At 51.8% G+C, this 12522-nt stretch overlaps 1 protein-coding gene across 1 annotated transcript; it reads left to right on the forward strand.

Moving 5' to 3' along the window:
* Positions 1-395: 395 nt before the first annotated feature.
* Positions 396-12384, forward strand: LOC145340841 (uncharacterized; the record flags this gene model as incomplete). Its single annotated transcript, XM_080185292.1, has 6 exons — positions 396-646; positions 8066-8213; positions 8994-9067; positions 9377-9460; positions 11243-11494; positions 12188-12384. Coding segments are annotated over exons 2-6 (744 nt in total), but the record flags the coding sequence as incomplete, so codon positions are not given.
* Between the last annotated feature and the right edge of the window lie 138 nt (positions 12385-12522).

Below are 12522 nucleotides of genomic sequence, written 5' to 3' on the forward strand. Positions count from 1 at the left end.
TGCTATTTCTCCCTGGCCACTCACGGTGCGGTGAGGGCTGTGACGTACTGAATGGGCTGATGCTGTCGGCTCCGTGTTTGTATTTTGATAGCTGGAGAATGGGGGAGGGAGGAGGATGGCGAGGTGGGGGCTGGGGGGTGGGGTATAATCCAGGCCCACCACATTCGTATCAAAGTGAACACAAGACACCGAAAATCAAACCTCGTCGCCAGCGGTGGTGTAAAGGTCGCGCCTGGAGATCTGCGGGGTTGGCCTCGCTGGGCGTTGTGTTTGGTTCTTGTGTCAGGTTTTTATTTTGGTCCTGTTTCGTTTCGTTTTCATTTGCGTTTTTTTTTTGTCCCCCTCACCCCCCCCCCCCCCCCCCCCCCCCCCCCCCGCCTCCCCCTTTTCCATTTCCTCCTTTGTTTTTTTTTGTTCCCTTCATCTGCAACAGGTGGTTCGAGCAGTGCTAACTTTGCAAATTTTGATACCTTCCCAAAATCCTCCAGCACTAGTTTCGGATCCTTCACTAGCTCCCAGGCCGCGTCCGCACCCGCCAGTTCGACAGTCGCTGCTACCGCTGCTAAACAGCCCACCTCACAAGCCGACAAATACGCGGCGCTCGCGGACTTAGAAAGCATCTTTAATGCCCCTAAGTCCACTTCAGGTAAGCTACAGTCAAATGGTGGCGGGGCGGGGGAATTGGGGGGGGTGGAAACGGGGAGAGGGTTGGCGGAGGAAACGACGAGAGTTCGAGACAGACCTGCGAGGGCAGCTCGTGCAGATTCCGAGCTCATAGAAAACCCTACAGTACACTCGCAGGCCATTCGGCCCATCAAGTCTACTGACCACAATTCCAACCCGGCCCTGTTCCCGTAACCCTCCCTGCAAGTCCCCCTGACGCTAAGGGGCAATTTAGCTTGGCCAATCCACCCAGCCCACACATCTTTGGTCTCTAAAGGGCAATTTGGCATGGCCAGTTCACATAACCTGCACATCTTTGGACAACAGGAGGCAATTTAACACGGCTAATCCACCTAACCCGCACATCTTTGGACACTAAGGGGCAATTTAGCATGGCCAATCCACCTAACCTACACATCTTTGGACACTAAGGGGCAATTTAGCATGGCCAATCCACCTAACCCGCACATCTTTGGACACTAAGGGGCAATTTAGCATGGCCAATCCACCTAACCTGCACATCTTTGGACACTAAGGGGCAATTTAGCGTGGCTAATCCACCCAACCCGCACATCTTTGGACACTAAGGGGCAATTTAGCGTGGCCAACCCACCTAACCTGCACATCTTTGGACACTAAGGGGCAATTTAGCATGGCCAATCCACCTAACCTGCGCATCTTTGAAGTGTGGGAGAAAACCCACACAGACATGGGGAGAATGTGCAGACTCCACACAGACAGTGACTCGAGCTGGGAATCGAACCCGGGTCCCTGCCACTGTGAGGCAGCAGTGCTAACCACTGTGCCGCTCTTGAGTTACATTCCAGATCGTATAAACCCTACGGTGCAGAAGGAGGCCATTCAGCCCATTGAATCTGCACTGACAAACAATCCCACTCCAGACCCTATCGCCTCAACCCCACACATTTAGTCCACTAATTCCTCTAACCTGCACATCCCAGGACACTAAGGGGCGATTTTAGCATGACAGATCAACCTAACGCACACATCTTCGGACTGTGGGAGGAAACCAGACCACCCGGAGGAAACCCACGCCGACACGGGGAAAAGGTGCAGACTCTGTACAGACAGTGACCCAAGCTGGGAGTCGAGCCCCGGGTCCCTGCTGCTGTGAGGCAGTAGTGCTGACCACTGTGCTGCCCTTGAATCCTGTTCCAGAAATAGCCTGAGTTAGCTTTCCCAGAAGTCACCAAGTGAAGCGCTCGCCCAGAGAGCCAGTGCAGAGTGTGATGGGCCGAACGGCCTTCTCTTGCGCCGTAGCAGACCTGTGAGCATTCAAGCATCCGGAAGCTATCTAGAACAGGAAACAAGCAATCAGCCAGAGTCTGCATTGGATTGGAACACGGCGAACTGCGGCATTGTTAATGCCACTAATCTGGGCATCTTTAGAGGGAGTGACAAGTGGTGGCTTGAATCTCACAGGCCTGGAAGAAAGGCTGTCTAATAAGGTAATCATGCCGTGTAAGAATTTGTTAGACTGGGGTCATCCCTTGGCTGAAATGCCGCGGTTTATGAATCATCCAGTCCAGTAAGGGAGGTTAATGATGTTATTGGCACGTTCACTACTCCCACTTGTAGCAGCCGCCCATTCCATTAGGTCGCCCCTTTCGTCATGTTGACTGGGCATTGAAATTACTTAACTCTCAAAACCCCCGAGCGACAAAACTAATCATAGAATCCCCACAGTGCAGCAGGAGGCCATTCGGCCCGTCAACTCTGCAGCGGCTCCAATTCCACCCAGGCCCTTTCCTCATAACCCCATGCAGTTACTCTAACCAGACCCCCAGACACTAATGAGCAGTTTAACATGGCCAATCCACCTAACCTGTACATCTTTGGACACCAGGGGGCAATTTAGCATGATCAATCCACCCATCCTGTACATCTTTGGACACTAAGGGGCAATTTAGCATGGCCAATCAACCTAACCTGCACATCTTTGGACACTAAGGGACAATTTAGCGTGGCCAATCCACCTAACCTACACATCTTTGGACACTAAGGGGCAATTTAGCATGGCCAATCCACCTAACTTGCACATCTTTGGACAACAGGAGGCAATTTAGCATGGCCAATCCACCTAACCTGCACATCTTTGGACACTAAGGGACAATTTAGCATGGCCAATCCACTTAACCTGCACATCTTTGGACACTAAGGGACAATTTAGCATGGCCAATCCACTTAACCTGCACATCTTTGGACACTAAGGGGCAATTTAGCATGGCCAATCCATCTAACCTGCATGTCTTTGAACACTAAGGGGCAATTTAGCAGGGCCAATCCACCTAATCTACACATGTTTGGAGTGTGGGAGGAAACCGGAGCACCTGGAGGAAACCCACGCACAGAGAGAACATGCACACTCCGCACAGACAGTGACCTGAGCCAGGAATCAAACCCGGATCCCTGGTGCTGTGAGGCAGTAGTGTTAACCACTGTGCCAACGTGTTGAGAGTCAACCACGTTGCTGTGGCTCTGGAGTCGCATCTGGGCCAGACCGGGTAAGGACAGCAGATTTCCTTCCCTAAAGGACATTGGTGAACCAGGTGGGTTTTTCCGACAATTGTTTCCTGGTCATCAGTAGGTTCTTAATTCCAGATTTTTTTTATTGAATTCAAATTCCACCATCTGCTGTGGCGGGATTCGAACCCGGGCCCCCAGAATATGAGCTGAGTTTCTGGGTTAATAGTCTAGTGGTAAACCACTAGGCCACCGCCTTCCTCAGTTGATATTGTGGTCTCAACAGGGACATGGCTGAGGAGGTGAGGACATCTTTCTTCTTATTGAAATTTCCTCTCTCCGCTGTTTCACCTCAAATTGCTGCAGTGCTTGTGTAGCCCTTATCTCTAAATCACTCCTTACTCTCTTTGCTCACTCGTGTGACATCTACTCCTCCGTTGAGTAGCTCACCCTGTTTCATCCTTTTCATTTAAAATCCTTCTGTACCGTCCATCCAAATACCACACCAAGCGACTCACTGAAATATCTCCTCTGCTTTCCTCTCTCAGCCTCTACACTGAACCACTTCTCATCCTCGACCATCTTAAACTCCACCTCAACTCGTTTTGCTCTCTCTCTCTCTCTCTCTCTCTCTCCTCCCCCCACTCTGTGCTCACTGCCACCCTTTTCAATTTCACTCGCTCCCTCCATATAAACCCTCCCGATCTGCTCCATCTTGTTATCTCCCGCGGCCGCACTACTAAGACCAGTCGGCTCATTGATAAGGTCATATCTGATCATTTCCTCCTATCTTTGTTCCTCTCCCCTTCCTGTTTCCTCCCACAGTTCAAAGATGTGTGGGTTACGTAGATTGGCCATGCCAAATTGCCCCTCAGTGTCCTACGATATGCAGGTTAGGTGGATTGGCCATGCTAAATTGCCCCTTAATGTTCAAAAATGTGTCGCTTAGGGGGATTGGTCATGTTATTGCCCTTGAGTGTCCAAAGATGTGCGGGTTAGGTGGATTGGCCATGCTAAATTGTCCCTTAGTGTCCAAAAATGTGCAGGTTAGGTGGGTTGGCCGTGCTAAATTGTCCTTTAGTGTCCAAAGATGTGTTGGTTAGATGGATTAGCAATGGTACATGTGTGTGGGTTACGGGGATAGGGTGGAGTAGAGTATGTGGGTAAGATGCCCTGTCAGAGAGTCAGGGCAGACTTGATGAGCTGAGCGGCCTCATCCTGCAATTCCAGGATGCAATTCCCGATGGATCCATCACTTGCAAGCTGCTGCTGTCCCTCGAGCTTCCAGCTCTTCCGTCATCGCTATCAAAGTTCGCTGATTCCACTGTTGACAACGGCTTGTAACCCTGAGTCTGTGAAGGCTCGCAGAGACAGACCGCCCCCACCGAGTTCTCAATGACCCTGCTACCCCAAGACACAGGCTGATGCCTGGCTATTAATACTGTTCAAGTTTGTTTATTCGTGTCATAAGTCGGCTTACATTAACACTACAGTGAAATCACTGTGAAAATCCCCTAGTCGTCACACTCCGGAGCCTCTTCGGGTAACACTGAGGGAGAATTTAGCGCCGATTTGGGTAACACGGCCAATTCACCTCAATAGCACGTCAGTGGGAGGAAACCCAAGCAGACATGGGGAGAACGTGCAGGCTCCGCATAGACAGCGACCCAAGCCAGGAATCGAACCCAGGTCACTGGCGCTGTGAGGCAGCTGTACGAACGACTGTGGCACCATCCTGCCCCATTGGGTGCTCCCTGCATGGGTGGGAGCCCCAGGATCAGGGAGAGAGCAGACTGGATCCTCTGCATTGCTCTATCCCCCCCCCCCCCCCAAATCCACCGCAGCTCATCACCAGTTTCAGTTTGGCCTCATTGTATTGGTTGTCCATCCCTGTTTGTGTTCGACGGTTTCGGGTTCCACCGCTTGCTGACACTAAATCAGGAGAGAGGGAATTTCGTGGCTTGATTCCAGGTAGTGACCCACAATGATAATTACCTTGAGCTGTTTCAGGGACGAGGAGTATCCTTGTGACAGTGTAGAGGGAGCTTTAGTCTATATCTAACCCCGTGCTGTACCTGTCCTGGGAGTGTTTGATGGGGACAGTGTAGAGGGAGCTTTAGTCTATATCTAACCCCGTGCTGTACCTGTCCTGGGAGTGTTTGATGGGGGGACAGTGTAGAGGGAGCTTTAGTCTATATCTAACCCCGTGCTGTACCTGTCCTGGGAGTGTTTGATGGGGATAGTGTAGAGGGAGCTTTACTCTGTATCTAACCCCGTGCTGTACCTGTCCTGGGAGTGTTTGATGGGGACAGTGTAGAGGGAGCTTTAGTCTATATCTAACCCCGTGCTGTACCTGTCCTGGGAGTGTTTGATGGGGGGACAGTGTAGAGGGAGCTTTAGTCTATATCTAACCCTGTGCTGTACCTGTCCTGGGAGTGTTTGATGGGAGAGCAGTGTAGGGGGAGCTTTACTCTGTATCTAACCCCATGCTGTACCTGTCCTGGGAGTGTTTGATGGGAGAGCAGTGTAGAGGGAGCTTTACTCTGTATCTAACCCCGTGCTGTACCTGTCCTGGGAATGTTTGATGGGGGACAGTGTAGAGGGAGCTTTACTCTGTATCTAACCCCGTGCTGTACCTGTCCTGGGAGTGTTTGATGGGGGACAGTGTAGAGGGAGCTTTACTCTGTATTTAACTCCGTGCTGTACCTGTCCTGGGAGTGTTTGATGGGGGACAGTGTAGAGGGAGCTTTACTCTGTATCTAACCCTGCGCTGTACCTGTCCTGGGAGTGTTTGATGGGAGAGCAGTGTCGAGGGAGCTTTACTCTGTATCTAATCCCGTGCTGTACCTGTCCTGGGAGTGTTTAATGGGGGACAGTGTAGAGGGAACTTTACTCTGGGTGGGAGGGTTAGCTGGGAGGAGGATGCAGATATGCTTAAGTGTGATTTGGATAGGTTGAATGAGTGAGCTAATCAATAGCAGATGCAGTATAATGTGGATAGATGTGAGATCATCCACTTTGGTAGCAAAAACAAGAAGGCAGATTATTATCTGCACAGTAATCTACAGCCATTTTCTGAATGGCCGTAAATTGGGAGAGGGGAGTGTGCAGAGGGACCTGGGTGTCCTTGTGCATCAGTCACTGAAGGTAAGCATGCAGGTGCAGCAGGCGGTAAAGAAGGCAAATGGTATGTTGGCCTTCATTGCGAGAGGTTTTGAGTACAGGAGCAGGGATGATTTGCTACAGTTACGTAGGGCCTTGGTGAGGCCTCACCTCGAGTATTGTGTGAAATTTATGTGCTGTTATCTGAGGAAGGATGTCCTTGCTATAGTGGGAGTGCAGCGTAGCTTTACCAGGCTGATTCTGGGGATGGCAGGTCTGTCATATGAGGAGAGACTAAATCAGTTAGGATTGTATTCACTGGAGTTTAGAAGAGTGAGAGGGGATCTCATAGAAACTTGTAAAATTTGAACAGAGTTAGACAGTGTAGATTCAGAAAGAATGTTCCCGATGGTGGGGGGAGCCCAGAATTAGGGGGTCATAGTTTGAGGATAAGGGGTAAACCTTTTAGAACTGAGCTGAGGAGAAATTTCTTCACCCAGAGGGCGGTGAATGGGTGGAATTCACTCCCACAGAAAGTAGTTGAGGCCAAAACGTTGTTTGATTTCAATAAGAAATTAGATATAGCTCTTGGGGCTAAAGGGATATGGGGGAAAGGAGGGGATCAGGATATTGAATTTGACAATCAGTCATGATCAAAATGATTGGTGGAGCAGGCTCGAAGGGCCAAATGGCCTGCTCCACCTGCTGGTTACTATGCTGTGGTATTGTGATGGCTAGAATTATCTTTAAATGACGGCCACCCCATCTCCTCCTCCCTTCACAGCGAGAGGATTTGAGTATCGGGATAGGGATGTTTTGCTGCAGTTGTACAGGGCGTTGGTGAGGCCACACCTGGAGTATTGTGTGCAGTTTTGGTGTCCTTATCTGAGGAAGGATGTCCTCGCTATAGAAGGAAGTACAGCCAAGGTTTACCAGGCTGATTCCTGGGTCTGTCATATGAGGAGAGACTAAATCGGTTAAAATTACATTCACTGGAGGTTAGAAGAGTGAGAGGGGAATCTCGTAGAAACTTATAAAATTCTAACAGGGTTAGACAGAGTAGATTCAGAAAGAATGTTCCTGATGGTGGGGGCAGTCCAGAACCAGGGGGTCATAGTTTGAGGATAAGGGGGTAAATCTTTTAGGACTGAGGTGAGGAGAGATTTCTTCACCCAGAGGGTGGTGAATGTGTGGAATTCAATCCCACGGAAAGTAATTGAGGCCAAAATGTTGTCTGATTTCAAGAAGGAATTAGATATAGCCCTTGGGACTAAAGGGATTGAGGGATATGGGGGGAAACGGGGGGATCAGGATGTTGAATTGGATGATCGGCCCATGGTCGTAATGAATGGCGGGGCAGGTTCGAAGGGCTGAATGGCCTTCTCTTGCTTCTAGTTTCTGTGTTTCTATGATGTATCCTTCATGTGGCATTGTTTTGTCGTGCTGCCGAGAAGCACCTTGGAACACCTCTCGATGCGAAAGATGCAGTATAAATTCGGGTGGGTCCCAGGTTTGTGGAGCCATTGGCTGGTGGCATTATATCACCCTCAGCACAGCGCGGGTGGGAGGTGGTGTGGAGAATTGGCCCCTTCCGATTCCTGTTCAGAAATCCGCATTGACTGATGGAGGCCGGTGACCTCCTCAACTCGCCGAGTGACCTCGTGGTACGATGGCTCGGGTCAGGCGCTGCGTGCGGCGGAGGGGGGGGGGGTGGGGGGGAGGCTGTGCCCCCTGGAACTGCACGCTCGAGCGCCCATGAGAGAGACGGAACCGCGGACTGACTTGTGTTTCCTTCTTCACCGATGTCTTTGAGCAGCAGGGGGTCAGATGTCCGGCTTCAGTTTCACCTCCACGGCTCCGAGCGGCCAACCTTCTGCCTCTTCGGGCCAGTACACGGCGACCGAGTATAGCAGCGTCTTCAGTATGGGAGTGCCTTCAAGTAATGCCAGTGCTGGCACTAGCAGGTATGATGGCGACCCCTCTCTCTTTCTCTCCTTGCCTCCCCTCATCGCTTCCATCCATCCCCATGTCATTTATTGAACGATGTCAGTGCTGAGGGATTAAACACCTTGGGCTCGATCTTCGCCCTGCATCGTAAGCACAACGCAGGTGAACAGGAGATGGTCCTCTCACTCAACATTCCTTTCACTTAACTGAAAGCTCTGCTGTCAATAGTAATCATTGCATAAAGTCGACAGCTGGCCCATCCAGCATTCCCAGGCCAGGTACAGCACGGGGTTAGATACAGAGTGAAGCTCCCTCTACACTGTCCCCCCATCAAACACTCCCAGGACAGGTACAGCACGGGGTTAGATACAGAGTAAAGCTCCCTCTACACTGTCCCCATCAAACACTCCCAGGACAGGTACAGCACGGGATTAGATACAGAGTAAAGCTCCCTCTACACTGTCCCCATCAAACACTCCCAGGACAGGTACAGCACAGGGTTACATACAGAGTAAAGCTCCCTCTACACTGTCCCCCCATCAAACACTCCCAGGACACGTACAGCATGGGGTTACATACAGAGTAAAGCTCCGTCTACATTGTCCCACGTCAGACACTCCCAGGACAGGTACAGCACGGGGTTAGATACAGAGTAAAGCTCCCTCTACACTGTCCCCCCATCAAACACTCCCAGGACAGGTACAGCACGGGGTTAGATACAGAGTAAAGCTGCCTTTATATTTTTAGTGGAAGGTACCAAGAGCTAAATATTTCTCCTGTTCTTATTTTGTCTTCAGTATCTCCGGGGCGATGAGTGGCAGCCAAGTGCCTGCACAACAAGCTGGCACCACCAATACATCCAGCTTTGGAGGTACCTTGAGAAACAATTCACTTTTACAATCGATTGTCTGACTCTTTACATCTTAACCCTTTGCTCCCCAGTGTGTAGCCTTGCCACCGTCCCCGTCCCGGGACGGGGCAGCCGTTGGCTTGCTGTGAGGGTGGGAGTGCTGTTGTGAGGGATGATTACACCTCCAGGGAGCTTGGATACTCTTGGGGTGGCGCCTTTCCTGTCTGCTTGGTTGCTGTCCCTTTGGGGTAACGTTTGTTTTGGTGTGTGTCACTAATCTTCTCTCCCCCTTTTTGTTTTTTGTCCTCCTCTCTCTGCCCTGCGTTGTAGCTTTCAGTAATCCATTCGCTGCTCCTTCTGCTACACCTCAAGCTGCTTCTACCAACCCATTCCAGACCAACGGAATGGCACCAGGTAAGTCTGTGTGGCCTGTCTCTCTCCTTTTCTCTCTCTCTCTCTCTCTCTCCCTCCCCCTCTCTCTTATCTAATTGGAAAGTCATGCTGACGTTGTGCTCCTCCCATTCTCCTCTTCCTGCTCCTGACCTGTGCGGAGGCGATGCCCCAGTGGTATTATCGCTAGACTGTTAATTCAGAAGCTCAGCTCACGTTCTGGGGGACCGGGGTTCGAATCCCCGCCACGGCAGATGGTGGAATCTGAATCCAATTAAAAAAAAAAGTCTGGAATTAAGACCCTGCTGATGACCCATTGTCGGAAAAACCCATCTGGTTCACTGATGTCCCCTTAGAGAAGGGAATCTGCTATCCTCGTCCGGTGAAAGAGAACATCTGGAAATCCTACAGTGCAGAAGGAGGCCATTTGGCCCATCCAGTCAGCACCAACAACATAAGAACTAGGAGCAGGAGTAGGCCAGCTCCAGCCTGCTCCGCCATTTAATAAGACCACGGCTGATCTTTTCGTGGACTCAGCTCCACTTACCCGCCCGCTCACCATAACCCTTCATTCTTTTATTGTTCAAAAATTTATCTATCCTTGCCTTAAAAACACTCAACGAGGTAGCCTCAACTGGGCAGGGAATTCCGCAGGTCCACAACCCTTTGGGTGAAGAAGCTCCTCTTAGTACCACCCAGGCCTTACCCCCGTAACCCTGCTTATTTACTCTGTTAATCTCCCTGACGCTAAGGGGCAATTTAGCATGGCCAATCCACCTAACCCGCACATCCCTTGGACTGGGGTTACGGGCTAGGTGGATTGGCCCTGCTAAATTGCCACGTGGTGTTGGGTGGGGGGAGCACTGGCGGGGTGGGGGGCTACGTGGTGTTGTGGGGACGGGAGTGTGGTCAGTGCAGACTCGATGGGCCAAGTGGCCGCCTTCTGCACTGTAGGAATCCTGTGTCCCGTGAGTGAAAAAACATCCCCACCGTCAGCAGTTCACCGGTTCCCCGTCTCACCCACCCCTCTCTTGTTATTTTTTTGTTATCAATCTCTTTCGAGCCTTTTTGTGATGCGGAGATGCCAGCGTTGGACTGGGGTGGGCGCAGTAAGAAGCCTCACGACACCAGGTTAAAGCCCGACAGGTCTATTTGGAATCACGGGCTTTCGGAGCGCTGGTTGACTCACCTGACGAAGGAGCCGCGCTCCGAAAGCTCGTGGTTCCAAGTAAACCTGTTGGACTTTAACCTGGCGTTGTGAGATTACTTACTGGAGGTTGAGGGGTGACCTGATAGAGGTTTACAAGGTTATGAGTGGCGTGGATAGTCAGGGTACTAGGAGACATGGGTTTAAGGTGCACGGGGAGAAGTTTAGAGGAGGTTTTTTACACACAGGGGCTGGTGATTGCCTGGAATGCTGTGCCCAGGCAGGTGGTGGATAGCGGCATCTGGAGGAATACCTGAATAGGATGGGAATGGAAGGGTGAAGTGGTGGAGGCTGCCTCGCTAAATATTTTTAAGAAGCGGGTTGATGGGTTTTTGATAAGAGAGGGGATTAAGGGTTATGGGGAGAGGGCGGGAATGTGGAACTGAGCCACAACAGATCAGCCATGATCTTATTGAATGGCGGGGCAGGCTCGAAGGGCTAGATGGCCGACTCCTGCTCCTATTTCTTATGTTCTTATACGGACTCCGTAAGCGCTTACGGTTTTAGCTGAGGGAGACATCATGATTGGCGCAGGTTTGGAGGGCCTGTTCCTCTGCTGTTCTTTGTGCTAACGCCTACGTTTCTTTCTCTGCGTTCAGGCATGATGTACGGCGGAGTGCCCGCAGGGTACGGACCCGTCCCAGGCGCCGCGGTCCCCGGGGGTTTTGCCGGATTCCCGCAGCACCCCTTCCCACAGCAGCAGCAGCAGCAGCCGCACCCGCCGCCACAGCAGCCACAACAGCTCTTCGCCCAGCCGCCGCAACCCCAGCAACAGGCCTACCCCCAGCAGCAAGGCTACGGACAACAGCAGTCCTTCCTGCAGCAGCCGGCCTTTGCCCAGCAGCATAACGGTAATGTCGGTGAACCCTTGCTCCCTTCCCTTTGGAGCCGCTCGCGTTGTTAGATGGACCACGGCACCTGAATGGAAGCCCCTCGAGCCCGCCCCAACCTCCCGCCCTCCCTCTCCCCCGCCCTCCCTCTCCCTCTCTCCTGCCCCCTCACCATTAAAATTTGGCCTTGCCTGACCATAGAATCCCTGTAGTACAGAAAGAAGCCACTCGGCGTGATGGCACAGTGGATAACACTGCAGCCTCACGGCGCCAGGGACCTGGGTCCAGTTCCCGGCTCGGGTCACTGTCTGTGTGGGGTCTGCACATTCTCCCCGTGTCTGCGTGGGTTTCCTCCAGGTGCTTCAGGTTCCACCCATAATCCAAACGTGCAATTTAGGGGGGGGTTGGCCATGTTATACTGCCTCTTAGTGCCAAGGGGACCGGGAGGGTAAATATATGGGGTAATGGGAATAGGGTCTGGGTGGGATTGTGGTCGGTGCAGACTCGATGGGCCAAATGGCCTCCTTCTGCACTGCAGGGATTCTGTGTTCAAACCTCGCACGTTTTTTGTGTTACTCAGGAGCTTGGAGAGGCTGTAGTTCCGCTTTCTCCGTACTGTACGGCTGGTCTGAGCCCTTTGAAGGAAAAGGGAGCCCAGTTTTGCGGCCTGCGTGTTTGTACGTTTGTTGACGCCCTGTCCCTCTTTGTGTGCAGGAGCTGGTTTCGGTGCTTTTGGACAGCCCAAAGCGATGCCGCGAATGATGGGGCCATTGATACAAGGAGGTGGAGCGTCCAGCAACCCGTTCATGGTACGTGCCGCGCTGAGACTCAGAGACATTTACAGCACGGGGAGGCCCTTCGGCCCATGCCGGTCCAACAAAGACCCGATTTCACTCATCCCATTTCCCAGGGTGTGGAGTCTACACATTCTCCCCCTGTGTCTGTGTGGTTTCCTCCAGGTGCTCCGGTTTTCTCCCACAGCCCAAAGATGTGTAGGTTCGGTGGATTGGCCATGCTAAATTGCCTCTTAGTGTCCAAAGATGTGCAGG

Source organism: Carcharhinus amblyrhynchos, unplaced genomic scaffold (assembly GCF_965287045.1).
Source record: "Carcharhinus amblyrhynchos unplaced genomic scaffold, sCarAmb.v2.hapA chromosome_1498, whole genome shotgun sequence".
Taxonomy (NCBI): Eukaryota; Metazoa; Chordata; class Chondrichthyes; order Carcharhiniformes; family Carcharhinidae; genus Carcharhinus; species Carcharhinus amblyrhynchos.